Source organism: Mercenaria mercenaria, chromosome 6 (genome assembly GCF_021730395.1).
Source record: "Mercenaria mercenaria strain notata chromosome 6, MADL_Memer_1, whole genome shotgun sequence".
NCBI classification, from domain to species: domain Eukaryota; kingdom Metazoa; phylum Mollusca; class Bivalvia; order Venerida; family Veneridae; genus Mercenaria; species Mercenaria mercenaria.
The window spans coordinates 55,100,092-55,118,303 of record NC_069366.1 but is presented as its reverse complement, the minus strand read 5'-3'; the positions used below and the strand labels follow the sequence as shown (position 1 = coordinate 55,118,303).

Here is an 18,212-nt window from a genome sequence, read left to right as displayed (position 1 = left end):
GCTTTCAAACCCGTTGTTTATCGAGAATATATCGAGCTTGATTTTCTTTTTTGTTTAATGGGAAATCCACTCAATCCATGTTAGAATGTATTTATAACGCCGATTATGTCCTGAACTATCCATTTTATAACCTTTATAACGTGTCCATCCGAGCTACGCTGTCCCAGAGCTGACACTTTTTTCCGTTATTTAAGTTTTTGCATTAGTCTTACATTACACTTGAAATTGCCAGTCAGGGTTTTTAACAAAGGGTTGATATTTTCTTTTTGTTTCTGTTCATTATTTTTTATATACTGTATCGTACATTCTGTGAATTTGTAGGCTGGGTATGCTTTTAAATTCCAAAAAGGTATGGCGTAATCGTCGCAAGTGATACGTAACTTCAGTTTTCTTCTGGATTAAACGAGCACAGAACGGTTATTGTCTTGCACAAAGTCTTGTGATTAAAGTCCACGGAGACAGATTGATAATTCTGGTTTCGGCTCACAGTATATCGTTATGGTCGTGCCGAGGCGCGCGGATTAGAATGGTTCAACTTTTAAGCAGAAAGTGAATAACATAGGCGTAGAGTGGCGTTCCGGACACCCATATGAGAGTTGGGTGTACAGCATGTAGGCAGTATACAATACGGAGGTACATACGGCATTTAAAGTAGAATACGGAATTTTGTCTGTCTGTTCAATTTAATTGTTGATACAAGCTATTTTTTTTACAGAATTATATAGGTATATAATAAAAGGAAACCGACACAAAAACATTGACACGTTGGGGGGCCTAATCGGACTTGAAGATGATTAAAAAGCGACGTTTATCCTTCTCGTGCAAAATGTGTGTCATACTAATCATTCAGCTTCTTGCTGTGCAGTTCGCGGGAATTAATATCTCATGTATATGCATTTTGTTAGGTGTTATATGCTATCCGTTCCTTATTTTGGCGGGAAAACTGGCAGTGTTTTTTTATTGAGCTCCACGGTTTCATTACCATAATGTTTATGTTGCGTCATGGTTAACGATCTGATTCTATTATAGAACGAGGTCTGAATTGTAATGAAACCCAAGTGAAACGCCGATTTGAGGTGCATGAATTTTTCGTTCTGGTACGACGGTGTCTTGATGTTTTATGAACATTTTCTTTCGGAAATATATAATATTTTGATTATGCGTTAAACTTCAAAAAGGACGTCAAGTTGAATCAAAAAATGATCTTTCACCTATTCTGGCGGACAAAAAAAATTAATTGCCAGCTGAGCAATGTTTAATATATCCCTGTACATCTCGTAATTTTACAAGCTCATATACTCTCCGTCTTCAAGGACAAACATGTACAAGATGCGGATCGAAATGGATATGATTAACCAATTGTTACCTTTGAAAAAGAGGCCATGGTCCGTTCTACATTTTTTTCTCCACAGTGCTGACTAAAGAATTTTACATGCAACATTATTATGGAGTCTTAAAGAAAATCTGTTTAAGTTATTATTTTTCTGTATGTTTTCCGAATACTCACTGGTCAGAATTTAAAATTTGGTGTTTCAGTGGAACATTTACATAAAATGATATTTCTTTGTTAGATCTGGGTCCTAAATATAACTTAAAAATACAGAAATATTAACAAGATTATTTAAGGAAACCCAATATTTCTATTTCTAAACGGTCGCGATGGTTTTTGTTAGTATGAACTAATTTTAACGCAAATATTTCGAGTTGTAAACATCTAACCTTTTTATGTTTAAAATAGCTTTTTCCTTGCCCTGTCCGTTCAGATTAATGTGATGTGATTGAAAGAGAATACCCTGACGGATTGCGAAGTTTAGTTTCCACTTTTATTATTTAAATCCATAAAAATACTTCCGAGAGGTAATATCTATTTAGGTCACATTAACTGAAGTCAAGTTATATATAATTTTCTTTCAACGACAGAAAACATGATATAAGAAGAATGCCCATGTGTTACTAAAATACCGAGACGTTCGCACGCACATTTGTTTTTCTTTTTAGGATGTCCTTGTTTTTTGTGTTTGTTTCTTTCTATTTTCTTATTTATTTATTCATGTTGAGGTGGCCTGACATGAATTCCCCCCAAAATTAACATAATACGATAACAAACACAGTCTTTTCAAATATTAACTCGGGCGTTTCAATTTTGAGTTGACCCCCAGTTTATTGCGCTACGGGCGCCGCCATATTGGAAAGTCGACCTAACGTCATATAGCATTACGGTCTATGGGGAAATCCAAGATTACATCTTTTAAATACACTTTATTGAAAAAATGAAAAACAAAGGTCTAGAGATATTGCTGTATGGTATATAAATATGATTTTTGGACGATTTTACCGATACTGGTAATTCAGAAACGAGGTAAACGTAATAGGTGGAACAGACTTTAGATATTTATATATAATATATGGGATTCGCATAATTAATACCCGGACTTTATCTCTAAAGTTATATCCCTGTAAATAAACTAAACTATAGAAGGAATTATAAAATTCATCGTGCTATCATAATGCTTCACGTAAATGTAATACTACATACCATTTTGTTTCCTCTTCCGTAACATAAGAATGCAAGTGTTGCAATAAGTCCTAATAAAATTACCATTCCTACAACAACACCAATTACTAGTATCTGGCAAGGACAAAAACATTCAGTTATATTATGCTGACAAGCATGAAGGACTAGTTTACTTTTATATGAGCTCTCGTGTTGAAATGCAGACTTGAAATGCAATGTCGGAATCGTTAGATAATAAAATTTTAATATTGTCTTATTGGATGCTTTACAAAAAGGATACGATGTCAACTGCATTCTGACGAAGCAGTATGTGTGGTACAACCTGAATTAGAATTTTACTAACTGAAAGGTACAGCAGACTATGTGCCCTAAAGGTCTTTCAAAGCATAGTTTTGAAAAACAGTCAACGGGAAAAGAAAGCACATTACCGTAGGGCATGTACAAAAATTTAGATGGACAAGACAGTGTAAATACAAAGGGTCATTGTTTAGGTTCCTGTTGTGTTATGTAAATTAAAAATTACGAGTTATATATTAATGTACTGATACAAAGTACAATGTGTAAAGACGGCATTCTAGGAACGTGGCTCTCCCTGTGTATTTTGTCTTTGTTTTAGGTATGTTTCATGAAATACGCACGTAATTTTAATGTTTTGCTCAAACTGATTGCTCGACTTGATATGCCTTGATTGGTGAAATGCATGCGTAATTGTTATCTTGATCTAAGTAAAGCCAAATTGGGATATCATACTTGGCAGTTGCAATAAATTTTAATTCGCCTTCTACAAGTTTCTTGCCGTTCTACTCGTCAGAAGACGTTACCTGCAGATAGGACATATTCCATATCAAGGCAGATTATTACAGCTCCAGTCACAAGATATCTTTTTCCGAGTGTTAATTTTTAGAGGTTATTATACAGGGCTGGTGTGCCTCAAGGCGATACTGACATACTAGGAGAGGTATTCGCCCGATGGCCAGTACAGGTCTAACCTTGTCTAATGACGTTGACGTCATTTCCTTCCAAACATTTGTTAAAAATTTATAATAATAATAATAAAATCTTTATTTAATGAAGGTAACAAAGTGTACATAACATGAAAATGAAACGTTATTTTCAGTATGGCCTTCAGTTAACAACAACAACAATACACATGTATACAAACATTCAGGATAAATTTCACAAAATCATATTTAAAAAAAAATGTATCAATGATCAATGTATTAAATACGATTAAAAGCTTCCCATACATCCATCCGACAGACACTCACATAATTATAAGACTATTAAAGAGAATAAACAAACAACAGCAAAACAAAATAATAATATAATAATAAAATAACTGACATCACGATATGTAAAAACTGTAATAATATAATTATTTTAAGCACTGGACTGTAACATGAACAAATGTCGTTTGATATTATTTTTGAATGTTTGTAATGTACTTGATTCCTTAGTTTCAGCAGGTAATTTATTCCAAATATTAACGCTAAAGTACGAGAATGAATCTTTAAGATAATTTGTACGAGGTGTTATACGCAAAACAAGATCTTTGTGAGCTGTTGATCGTAGAGTATCCAATTTATTATTTGAGACACTTAATATTTCAGACATGTAGATCGGTACCATGTTATGCATAGATTTGTAAACCATCACAGCTGTGTGATATTTTACCCTGTTGCTCAATTTAAGCCATTTTAGATGATTAAAAAGTTCTAATGTAGGTGACCTTATCGGTCTGTTAAGTATAATCTTGGCCGCTTTTTTTTTTGTATTACTTGCACTTTATTTATATAACATTTTGTATCTTTTCCCAAAATAGTACTACAATAATCGAGAATGGGAAGGATATATGCATTATAGTACATCAATTTTGCTTCTTCGCTAAGATAAAAGATGATATTTTTCAGAAGTGCAATTTTTGCATTCAATTTTTTACATACATTGTCTATCTGAGCATGCCAGTTTAGTGTATTATCCAGATAAATACCTAACATTTTTTGCACTGTAACATTTTCTAGCTCCGTGTCATTTACTTTTAATTTTAGAGCATTACATTTCTTTACTTTCATCGAAGAACCGATTATCATACATTTCGTTTTCTTTGGGTGTAAAGACATGTTGTTTAGAATACACCATTCATTGACGTAGTCGAGGTTTTGTTGTAAAGTGTTTTGAATTTCAGCTAACTGATAACCGGAGTTATGCAGTGTAGAGTCATCAGCATATAAGTCTATATCAAAGTCATGATGTATCATTGATATGTCATTGATATATATCAAAAACAATAAAGGTCCTAGAATAGACCCTTGAGGAACGCCCGATTTGACGGTAAGTATGTCTGATTGTAAGTTACCCACCTGGACTAACTGTTTCCTATTTGATAGATAAGACTTGAAAAGACTTAGTGTATTTCCAGAAAAATGGTATAATTTCAATTTGTAAAGTAATATTTCATGGTCGACAAGATCAAGCGCCTTTCTTAAATCAAGAAAAATTGTTCCAGTTATTTTTCCACTATCAATATCTTTAATCCAAGCATCAATTAATCTAATTAATGCTGTATTGCAAGAATGAATTTTCCTGAACCCAGACTGTTTGTCGTGTATTATACTTGTATTTCGAAAAAAAATAATTAAAGATGAGAGGCTATATGACGCTCATATATATTTGGAAATGGTAGGTAGAATTGAAATTGGGCGATAATTTTCTGCAAGTTCTTTACTTCCTGATTTAAAAATAGGCAAGACACGAGCCTCTTTAAGTTTATCAGGGAAAATCCCAGAGTATATATATAATCCCAGAGTATTTATGCATTCTTGGGCCGTAGTTTGTTCTGTCAGTCTTATTAAACAACGCTAAAACAGGAAAATAGTGAAATAATGTTAATTTACCATATTTACTGTTGATTTGTAGGTATTTTTCATCCTCTCTGTGTACGCATAAAACTTCGATGTTTTGCGCACCCGGAAGTGTGCCTGATATCGCCTGAACTGTACCTGATAGCGATATCAGGCACACCAGCTCGCACGAACACTAATATCGGCTTAATTCTGCTCATATACGTTTAAATTTAGTTCAAGTTTGTTTCTATGTCTAGTAACATATGCAATAAAGTGTTATATTGCCGTAGATTGCGCGTAATACGATGCAAAAATGCAAAAACAGTATCTCAATTTCGCATTTCTGTTTTTTGCATTTTCACATTTTTATCATGGCAGTACCGCTCCTTCAACCGAAGATTGATATTGCGAAAGTACAGATAGTGCGATATATCATGTGGTTCGTGGTTGCAGGGAGTAAATGATATATATTAAATGCGACAATTTACCCTTTTGGTTTTGACCGTGACCTAAATCAAACTGAATCGGAAGGTTATGTATACAGGTTTATGCTACAAGAAGACCAGGTTTTATCAGTTTTATAAGATATTGCACAGACTACTATTTGCTTATCTTACAGTACAAATTTTGCAATGACTTTAATTTTAATCTTTTTCAAAAGAAGGTAGAATTTGTACATCGCTTCATCAGAATGAACATCTAGGATAGAGTTTAACACTTCATGAAATTTAATTCGCTGAAATTTTCAAAAAGTTAATTTTTATTATATTTAAAAATATACATAAAGCTACATATTTTCAAAGGTTTTTTTAATTTCTAATGAGATAAAAAAAAAGTTATTGTCCTTATATTTACAAGAAAATGTAGGTCACCAAAATGGAATGAAATTGATTTACCCATTATACAATTTTGAAAAACGGCGTTAAACCGTCCCCCTCCACATTCCCCCCCCCCCCCCACACACACACACCCCACTCCCCCCCCCACCCCCCAACAAATAAACGTATTATACTATGTAAGCTATTGTACAACTTAGCATTGGGTTGATAATGTAATAAAGAATAACTTGAGGGGCATTGAACAAAGTACTTGTAAACTTAAAAGCTTTCAAATATTTTGTTTGCAAAGTTAAACCAAAACGTCTGACTATTAACATTTAAGTATAGTGTCAGTGTCTATACAAATGTTTTATGATGAATGTTTAAACACTTATCAGCGTATGCTATTCCTATATTCGTATTATGAGCGTTTTTTCTTCCGGTATGTAGAGTTTCGATATGCAAATAATGATTTCATTTGCCGACAAGGATTTCATGGATAAACAAAGACGCAGGGAGTATTTTCAATTAAACAGTGGATTGGGATACAGTGTCATCAATTAGAGGTAAGTGATGTAGTGTTATTTTTCAAATCTGACTGATTTATTCGATCTTACTCCGAATCTGTATAACTATGCATTATCAATTCAAAAATAACTGCACAAAACTAATTTGAAAACAAGACAAATACTGTTAAAACAGACACATATTGTCCGCTTCAAAACGAAGTATCTAAATATAAACGTTAAGTGAGAAACAATGTGACATTCACATTAATGTCTTTTAGTAAATACAATCTCAATTGAACCTTATGCCAATTTAAAGTATACTCTGCGTGGTGTAGGACTAGACGCGGTGGTAACTGAATAATCCCTGATTTAATACGAAATTGCAGAACATACCTAGCATTGACGGCATTCCGATCTCGTTTCTATTGAAAAGATTACAACAATGCAAAAATGTTGAATATCAGATCAAAAACGTTTAGCTTTTAACATAAGCAATACATCTTTAAAACAGCTATGATATACCTGTGTCAGAGACGCTAACATACTGTATTATTTCTTTTCAGAGAAACCCTAAAAATGCATTTCTGGTTTTTGCTAATATTAACACTTGGTGTAGATGTTGCAGCACAATCGAGCAAAGATGCCTTCTTAACACGCAATTTCAAACGAAAAGAGATGCAAAAGCAGCAGTTTTCAAGAAAGGCAACATTCAGTAAAAACGGTACAGATTACAGTCACAATGACACAAAAGAAGATGAAAACAAGAAGATTAGCATTGCTGATAGTTTTAAAACTGGCGATTCTAGTAACAAACACAATACAAATAACACCGCAATCGTGCCAACAAACAACCTTTCAGAAAAAGATGAAGAAATGGAACATGCAAACTTTTTGACTTCAGAGGAAGAAAATGAGTGCAATATATCGATTCCAAATAGAAGTATTCAGTATTTTCAGAGCCAGCTTCTGAAAAATGAACCGCATTTTGTTCAGTTTCGAATTCGCCTTACCGGAGACACAAAGCATACATCCTTAAAAGATGTGTTTCAAGGTGGAAGATGGTATTGGACCTACAACACATCCACTGGACCTTTCCCTTTCCTATCTTGGAATTTAGACTATGGTTTACTCACGTTCGGACTTCTAGATGCAAAAACTATTCACATTCCATACGTTTATCTCACTGTGACTTCCGGTTGTAGCATTGAATACGGATCAAATCTTACATCTTTCCAAATAACAAAGGCACTTGTCTCTTTAGTCAATTTTGCAGAAGAAGAGCACGATTATATCAAATATCGTGAAAGCTACTTTTGTTACCTAGTTATCAACACAAATCTACTGGGAACGCTTAGATACTATGCAGCTCAGTATCTTATATATCCATGTTTATACATACATTATAAATGTTGCACAGTGAATTATAATTACACGAGTCAGAAACTTTATCATTCCTGTCCAGAGGGAAACATACCAGGAGTTCGTACATGGACTCAAACTTCTCATGTGCCTTTCATTTTGGAAATTCTATTACTAGCGTTTTGCCCAATAACCATGTTTAAGATTTTTGCCTGGACTGCTAAACGCGACAGAATCGTTGGGAATGACTTTGAACAAAATGCCGAAACTTCCGTCGAGGGTTTTGAATTAATTGAAGAGGAAGAAAATTGGATTTACGCTGATGGAATAAAATCACCTTTAACATTTTATGACCTGTTCAGCTTTGACGTTTTAGGACTTTATAATGAATATCCTATTCTTACGTCAAGACTACGTCGATTGCTTTGTCTTATGTTTGCACCATTGATAATTTACATTCAGATTGCATGGTATAGTAGAGGATTGGGTGTGTGGGATGACGATGATAAGATAACTGTGAAAGATTTAGTAGAAGTTGGATCGCCGATAGGATTCCTTTCGTTATTGGTGGATCCAGGAAACAAACATAAAACCTTTGTCCCTGGCCTTGGAGGTCCATTGGCTATTTCAGTTATGTATTTTACATTTGGTTTCTTATTTATGGTACTTCCACGTTGCTTAAAACAAATAGTTGAAGATGGTTTGCCAAATTCAAACCTTTATATTCCATCTCCTTTGTTCTTTGGGTATAAGGAAATTGTGAAAATGTCACAGATAAAAGTAGAACCAGATCATCTTAAACCTGGATACACAAAAGGATCAACTCTGATGAAATGTAGTTTTTATTTACTTTTTACAACGAAATTCTGGATTAGGGTATGGCGAATTCAGACACGACGAGTTTCTTGTTTTGGTGAAGGTACAAATACAAGTTTTTATGCAGCGTTCGCTATTTTTGTTTTGCCTTTTTATATAGTGTTCTGCATTATTGAAGTTATCATGTGCCTTCTATACTACGGATTACCATTTTGTTTTTTCGTGGTTGTTATGGTAAAAGGAGCAACAAGGGCTCTTGGATACTTAAAATATCAAAGCAGGTTTCTATCTTGGGTATTTAGTTTTAAGATATTTATTGTAGTCGGTGTAACCGCCGTATTTATAATATTTTCTTTGTTGGCTTACATCGTTGGCTTGGTGTTCATCAAAAGCTTTGGAATAGTCACTCAAGTTCTAACATTGTGCTTCATTGCGGTTATAATCTATCCCTCCGTATCATTCGGATACCTGTTCTTTTTCGTAATCGTCCTTTACTACTTCATCAAACAAATCAGAAATTTTAGCGACGTTTATACTGAGTTGTTAACTATAGCAGTTGATAAATCGAAAGCTATGGCACAGGAACCTTACAATGTCACTTTGCTCGAAGGCTACTTAACTATTTCAAATGTCAATTGTGGGAGCCTGAAAGGAATTCGGATTAACGGAAACATTATCAATAACACGGAAGATTGTTTTGTGGTTCAAGACATCAAAGGACCTTTGACGATCAGAGAGAAAGATGACGTCTATGGTATTCCTAGAGGATTGTTTGATTTTCTAGTGAAAAAACACCGCCCTATACACCAGCAATTCTTGACATTAGTATTCAAGGTGTCTATTATGGTTGCGTTTATTTTTCTTACTTTGAGCATTTCTTCTAATTACGTGACAGGTCCAACAACTGAAATATCAGAAGTAATGCACGTGATCTTTATTGTTGTAGTCGGTGTTATACCACAACTTATAGGAGTTGCATTTGCTAATTCAAATTCAGTTTTGGTGAGAGAAATCGAAGATAGAAAAATTGAACACTCTATAATAGAGTACTGGTCTACAAAATGAATTGTTTACCAAAATGGACCAGCTTTAGGAGACTGCTTCGCTGGAACGTTGCTGTCCCTTTTCTTTGTTCATTTGTTTTGTATTGATTGTCAGTTCGTTTAACTTTTTAAGTGTTTGTGTATATATCCGGAAAATTCATTATTTGCACCTTCCTACCTTCGTAAATACAGCCATCCAGCCATCTATCTTTCCATCCATCCATCCATCCATCCATCCATCTGCATTTTTGGGTTCATCTATCCATCCATCCATACATAAATACATACATATATACATATATACATACATACACGCATACACACAAACATTGTAATAGGGTTTGCTTTAAAGGGGACGTATATTTGTAACGTCTCTATGTTCAGTTTCTTTTGTGTTGGTTTGTTTTGTTTCATTATATTGCATGTTAAGGTCCTAAATGGAGAATGAATTTATGGTTTGAATTCTGAAATGTGCTGGCGCTTGCTGTGTTCTGTAATTATACTAACACGTTTTAGAAGATATAATGAAGTATTTAATTACTTTTAAGAAGTCAACTAAATTGTAAACTGGCTTCATCATTTATTTACTCTTTAGAATTATTTGATCTAGATATACCATATTTTATAAAACATCAGCTTGAACATTTCGGCCTGGGTGGTTCCAATACTCCCACTGTCATAGCTTTGAGTATTGTATAATCACCCCTTGGATATTGTGCCTGCTTTTTAATTTTGTCTTTTGGCAGTTCCTGTGATATGCAGGCTCCATAACCTCAGACCCCCTTTCTAAACTCCAGTTTGTTTAGTTCTGCTTATTGTTTTCTCGTTTAGGGCAAACAAATTATTTTAAATTGGGACCATACGCTGCTTTTCATGGAATTACATGCATGTGTATCATTGAAGGTCCATGTGCACCGCCGTATGAACACATCTGTGGATGTCCCTAAAATATTTTTGTAGCATGTGTAAATGTTGAGTTCTGCTGAACCCGGGGCTAGAGGGCGTGGACGGTAGCATGCATTTCCACTACCGTCCATGAACAGACTCAATCAAACCGAGCCTTCAACATTTTCGTTTTTGTCGTGTTGAGCGACCTGTTGAGTGTTCACGTTTTCTTTTCTGATGCGGAAAATGAACCTATATCAAGTCATCGAAATTCTCGGATTACATTGCTTTCGCTTTTCATTTTTATGACAAATATGTCATAAGGAAAAATAATACATAGTCGTTTTTTAACGTCTAAACCCGAAAGTGTTTCGAGTTAGTAATAATCTTCCGGTTCATGTAAGTAATCAATGTGAGCTATTTTTATCACTCACTGAATATCGTCCGTCAGTCGTCTATTTTGTCCATCAGCATTTCCTTCGAACGAATTCTCATCTGAAGCCATCAGTTGGAAATTGATGAAGCTTGACCTTGATGTTCTTTGAATGGTGCTCTTCCAAACTTCAGCTTTGGTTGTACATAGCGGCCGCCAGACTTAAAAATAGAAAATTTCCTCCCCCTTAACGACTGGTCCGATTTAAAAATAATTTAATGGAAATGATTGTTTGGTAATCATCTAACAAATTGTTCAAAAGGTGGCATGGTTACTTTTCCCTGTATGTATATAGTAAAAAGATTTTGAAAATTCTATTTGTCAGAAACTGCTGTCTTGATTTTAAATAATTATACATACATGTTTATTTGGTTACCCTCCTACAAGATTATTTAAATTACTCATACTCTTCCAAACATGGCCACCAGTTTCTTTGTATGTAAGTGTATAATGGGAACTTTTAGAAAATCTATATCGCTACTTTAAAATGAAAATATTCAAAATCTCCTCTAAGAAACTGTCTTCCTGATAGTAAGCTAACTAATCGCAAAAGTTTCTTTGGTGACTCTTAACAGAGATTGTGCCATTTATTCTGGTTCTTCGGACACATGGGCCGCCAGAGTTAAAGAAATCCAAATAGCATTTTGTCCTTAACTGTTGGATTTTGTAATAATTTTATAGAACAGTTTCTTGAGCCACCATCTACAGAAAGTGTTCAGATATTCTAATTTGTAAAAAATGTCATTATCGCCAGTGCTAAATATAGCAAATATTCAAATGACATTTTCAAAAGAACTGTTCAAATTATACAATTTATTTCACAGAAATTAATGGCCCTCTACTAAAATGTTTAAAGCTTAATATGACAATGCTGCTAGACGGGTCGAGTTTTTCCAAACATTCTGAGTAATTTGGTAGAATGTTTCTTATTATACCATTTAGTGAGGGCCATCATGGCCTTCTTGTTTTTAACTGTTACCTAATGCTAATGTTAATATACGTGTGTTTGTATTTCAATTTTATTACTTTTTAAAATAAAATATTGAGATAAAGCTTTTTTTTATTCTATTTGTATCTTGTATATTTCCCATTTTTTGTAACAGTGAAGCAAGACAGAGAAATTCATCAGAATTTATTAAAATAAATTCTATTTTCTTTGATATTCTATTATTATTATTATCAGTATTATTATTATTATTATTATTAGTAGTAGTAGTAGTAGTAGTAGTAGTAGTATTTAGGCCCCATGTGGTTCTGGGACGATCTGTGTATGAAAAGAATTGGAACCACTGCCTTACCCTTGCATGATCGTAAGAGGCGACTAATAAGGTCTTAACACTTGGTTTTGCTGTAACTCTGTGATTCCAGTAGGTATGCAAATTTTGATTCCATACCTCATGTTTTTATTTCGATGTAAATGGGATTTGAAATCAAAATTTGTAGTCCTGTTTGGCGCCATATAACCTATACTGTGTTGGTGCACCGAAATAAACAAATAAATAAATAGTATTATTTAGTTATTTATTTCAGGAAAAAATGAATTACCTGATTGAATTACCTGATTGAATTACCCTTAGCTTAAATAAGAGAAATATAATCTAAATGGTTACATATAATTATCTGACAATGCTGTTATTATTACACAATTTGCTTGATACATATACTCATCTGACAATGTTGTTATTAAATTACACAATTTGCTTGATACATATACTCATCTGACTATGTTGTTATCATTATACAATTTGCTTGAAAAAGGACCTATTTGACTATGTTGTTATTATTATACAAGCTGCTTGATACATGTACTCACCTGACTATGATGTTATTATTATACAATTTGCTTGACAAAATAACCCATCTGATTATGTTGTTTTTATTATACAATCTGCTTGATACATGTACTCACCTGACTATGCTTTATTATTGTACAATATGCATGATTCAAGAACTCATCTGACTATGATGTTATTATAATACAGTTTGCTTGATACACAAACCTATCTGACTATGTTATTATTATTTTACAATCTGCTTGATACATGTACTAATCTGACTTTGCTGTTATTATTATACTATATGCATGATACAAGAACCCATCTGACTATGTTGTTATAATTATACAATCTGCTTGATACATGTACTCATCTGACTATGTTATTATTATTATACATTTTGCTTGATACATGCACTCACCTGACTATGATGTTATTATTATACAATTTGATTGATACAAGAACCCATCTGACTATGCTGGTACTATTATACAATTTGCTTGATTCATATACTCACCTGACTACGTTATTATTACTATACTATTTGCTTGATACATATACTCACCTGACTATGTTGTCATCATTATAGAATTTGCTTGATATATGTACTCACCTGACTATGTTGTCATCATTATAGAATTTGCTCGATACATGTACTCATCTGACTATGTTGTTATCATTATACTATTTGCTTGATATATGTACTCATTTGACTACGAATATATTTAAAGTCATTTATCTTTATTCACCATACTATTTGTTTTATACATGAATCAGTCGGCCAAATTGTTAATGAATTAGTCTGTTTTATTGATTTATTATTTGAGGCACTACATACATTAACTATCAATTTATTTATCAAATTTATTTACCTTTCTGCCACCATACAATTTGTTTGATACCTAAACTTATTTGAATTTGTTGTTAATGAAACGATCTATTTAATTGGCTTAACATATTGTGTACTTCATACATGAAAAATCAAATTGTATATATTTCATTACCGAATTCATTTATTTTAAATACATGAGCTAATTTGACCTTTGTACAATTTGTTCATACACAAACTCATTTGGACCTATTGTTAATGAAAATGTCTGTTGATCTGTCTGTTCTATTTATCGTTTATATAACGTGTCAGGTACTACAAACATATAATTTATCAATGTGTATTTTATTATTATTATTACTATTTATTTATTTTACTCAGCTAATTGTCATAATACTTTTTGACAAATTCTTCTTTTTTACCATCAATTAAAATCCAATGTAACTCATCCTGAATGATTACCAGTAGCCTAAACCAAAATGTACATAAATTAGCAAACATACAATAAACAACATCAAAGTTCACTCTAAACTCCATTTTTTCCACTATCTAAAATCCAATATAACGAACACTATATAATACACAATGTAAAACGAAAATTTTTCACTGAAAACAAAAATTCCATTTAAAAGGCAACAACCCAACTGCAAACAACTGAAATACACAAAATATAGTCTCGATCACACGTTGAAAACCTATTTTTCTATACAAACTCTGTAAATTTACCTACAATATATCACGGAAAACATGTGGACGACGTCTGTATTAAACTAATTGTCAAACTTTATGTCATTACTACACCAATACTGACTTCCTACAAAACCATGCATGATTATCATGCGCAAAAAACTTTTCAACATTTATCTTCTAATACACATGTAGTATGTATACATTAAATAGCCGTAATGCTAGCGAGCTAATAATTCAAGTTTCTTAAAAAAAAACCACCTTTATTTTTAAACATCTCTTGCCTATTTCAAGCAAGGGTCTCTTAAAATTAGCCCGAAATTAAAATAGCGCGATTCACTACATACTTTGAACTGAAAATGTTAATCTAATCTATACAAACATCTACTCGAAGTACGTTAATATTTCCAACGGCAGTCTTGCAATTTCTTTTCGTGCAAGAACTGCAGTGTTTGGAACATTGATTTCGTTGGAATAACTTGCATTATGCCTTTACATGTATCACTACGATCTCAAATTAAAAAGTTATCAATACTGAACGGCTACGTAGCTTTAATCAAACGAAAATTTCTCGTTGTAAGCAAGTGTACAATATAAGGGAGAATACTCGTAACACCGTCTCATTATGCTTGCTGGAGTAATCTCCCATTTTATACTCGTATATAAATTATTGTTGTCTTTTTTTCCTTTTTTTTTAAACATCTCTAAGGTCTATAAAGTATTTACAGTCTATAACTAGCCAATGAACCATAGGTACCAACACTTCATGTGAGACAAACGTATCACATATTCGCAACTGTAAAGATCAGAATCTTATTTCATACATTAAGCAGTTAAGTTTCAATGGCGATGACCAAAATGTTTCGGAAATTAACATGAACTCTCGATTGTACATATTCATTTTTACACGTCTTTCACTAATTAGTTTAAAACTTGTAATTTATGCACGTTCCATTCTCTCGTCGTCGGAGGGGCGGATCCGCCCTATTGCAGCAAAATACCTCTATCTAAGACTGGTGGCTAAACTACAGATATTAATCACATATCAGCCTCCTTGATCATGGAAATTCATGACTCAAACAAAAAGCGCCATCCAGTCACACTTTTCTTATGCAATCACTTAAACATACATGTACATTCTGTTACGGTCAGTACTTTCATTCGAACATACATATCTTCTCAACTGTTGCCTCTACTTCTCATAATCTCTGGAAATGTACACCCACATCCAGGACCCAATAGTACAATTTCATCAGAAAACTCATCTTTATCCGCATACAGTGAAATATTGCAAAGTGGTCTTTCTGTTATGCATCTAAATATTCAAAGTCTCAAGCCTAAAATTGACATTTTAGAAATAGAAGCTCAGCCTTACGATATTCTTATCTTCACAAAATCCTGGCTATCTCCTGCAATATCAAATGACGATCTTCTTATACCTAACTTTCAAACAACGTTTCGCTGTGATCGTAATGATCGCATAGGTGGAGGAGTCACTATCTACATTCGAGATGGCCTTCTCGCCAAACATCGTGACGACCTTTCTGTTGCTGGAATAGAGGCTCTCTGGCTTGAAATAAATTTCAGACATCGTGTCATTCTTGTAGGAGGCATCTATCGTCCTCCGGATTCAAATAATCAGCAATGGCTTCTTCTTGAACAGTCCATAGACCAAGCTTTTAACCAACCTTGTGATAATATCCTAGTTGCTGGTGACTTTAACATCAACATCCTAAACACTCAGACAAACAAGATATCAAATCTAATTTCCTCTTACCAGGCAGAACAATTAATTTCATCACCAACACATTTCACAGAAAACTCATCCTCTCTTATTGATCTCATTTTTGTTAAAAATAATAATCATGTACTAACAAGCTTTGTTGCCGATCCATTCATTCCTGACATGATTCGATTTCACTGCCCTATTGTTGCTGTTCTTAAACTAGACAAACCTATAAATACTACATTCAAAAGAAAAGTATGGTTGTACGACAAAGGTAACTATGATCAATACAAAACAATACTGCATAATACTACCTGGGACACCATAATAGAAAACACTGACCTTAACAAAGCCACTGAAGACATCACACACGCAATATTAACTGCAGCACAACAATCAATTCCAAATAAAACAGTCACAATAAGACCAAACGACATTCCTTGGCTAAATAACACGATAAGAAAGGCTATTAGGAAGCGCAAGAAGTTACACAAAACAGCAAAACGACTTAACACTGAACAAGCGTGGACAATGTTTAAAACAATACGTAACGAGGTTACAAAACTAATACGAATATCAAAACAAAACTACCAAAATAAACTCATTGAACAAGTAAATTCAAACACAATAACAGCGAAACTTTGGTTCAAAACTGCTAAAAAACTAACAAATAAAACAACAGCTCAGACAATTCCAACGCTACAAGACCAAAATACACAAGCATCTACAGACCAAGAAAAGACAGAACTCCTTAACCATTTCTTTGCTCACAATCCACCATAGATGACACTAATGAAATTTTGCCACCATGCCCATCCTCTACTACAGCTACCCTAACGAATATTCTTATTACACCAACAGACGTCTCTGATGCTATATCCCTCATTGATCCATCTAAAGCATGTGGTCCTGATCTCATCAGCCCTAAACTTCTTCGAGAAGGTAAGGCAGAACTTTCTGAACCTCTTTCCAAGTTTTTCAATAAGTTATTGTCGCATTCCTTCTTCCCCTCGTCCTGGAAACTAGCAAACGTTACTCCAGTTTTTAAAAAATCAGATCCCTCAAAACCTTCGAACTATCGACCAATCTCCCTTCTAAGCTGCATAGGCAAACTTATGGAACGGTGTATTCACAAATATCTCTACAACTATCTCACTCAAAACAATCTTCTTACTTCTCTTCAATCAGGCTTTATCAAAGGTGACTCTACAGTGAACCAACTGGTATATCTTCATAACGACATCTGCAATGCTCTCGATAACGGCAAAGAAGTTCGAGCCGTGTTCTGTGACGTTTCAAAGGCCTTCGACAGGGTGTGGCATCGCGGACTTCTTCATAAGCTATCCTCTCTAGGTATTAAGGGCTTACTTCTTGACTGGATAACCTCATACCTTTCCACGCGTAAGCAGCGAGTTGTGTACGCAAATGCATGTTCCTCTTGGTCGACAATCAACGCTGGTGTCCCGCAAGGATCTATTCTAGGACCTTTGTTATTCCTAACATACATTAACGACATTGTTTCAAACATCGGTTCTAAAATTCGTCTTTTTGCAGATGATACTAGTCTTTTATCATCGTAGATGATCCAGCTTTAGCCAGTACCACTCTGAACACTGATCTTGAAACTATACACTCTTGGTCCAAAGCATGGCTTGTGACATTCAACCCATCAAAAACAGAATCCATGATCTTTTCAAGAAAACTCTACAAACCCATCATCCTCAATTATATATGAACAATATACCAATCACTGAAGTGACTGAACACAAAAAATCTCGGTCTCACCTTTTCCTCGGATCTAAAATGGTCCTCACATATATCTATTACTTTGAAAAAAGCTTGGCAACGAATTGGAATAATGAGATCCCTTAAATTTCTATTAAATCGACAAAGTCTCGAACGAATGTACTTTTCATTTATTCGTCCAATCCTGGAATATTCTGATGTTGTTTGGGACAACAGTACAGAAGCTCT

The 18,212-nt window shown here is 33.9% G+C and overlaps 2 protein-coding genes across 2 annotated transcripts; both read left to right on the top strand.

The window, feature by feature from the left end:
- Positions 1-6,587: 6,587 nt before the first annotated feature.
- On the top strand, positions 6,588-14,166 carry LOC123548835 (uncharacterized). The gene is made up of 2 exons (XM_045336413.2): positions 6,588-6,742; positions 7,249-14,166. Exon 2 carries the CDS (start codon positions 7,262-7,264, stop codon positions 9,923-9,925), a length of 2,664 nt encoding a protein of 887 aa, XP_045192348.2. The 5' UTR covers positions 6,588-6,742; positions 7,249-7,261; the 3' UTR covers positions 9,926-14,166.
- A 1,655-nt stretch (positions 14,167-15,821) lies between these two features.
- LOC128558047 (uncharacterized) lies at positions 15,822-17,021 on the top strand. Its single transcript, XM_053546824.1, has one exon. The coding sequence runs from the start codon at positions 15,822-15,824 to the stop codon at positions 17,019-17,021; it is 1,200 nt and encodes a 399-aa protein (XP_053402799.1).
- Positions 17,022-18,212: the final 1,191 nt, after the last annotated feature.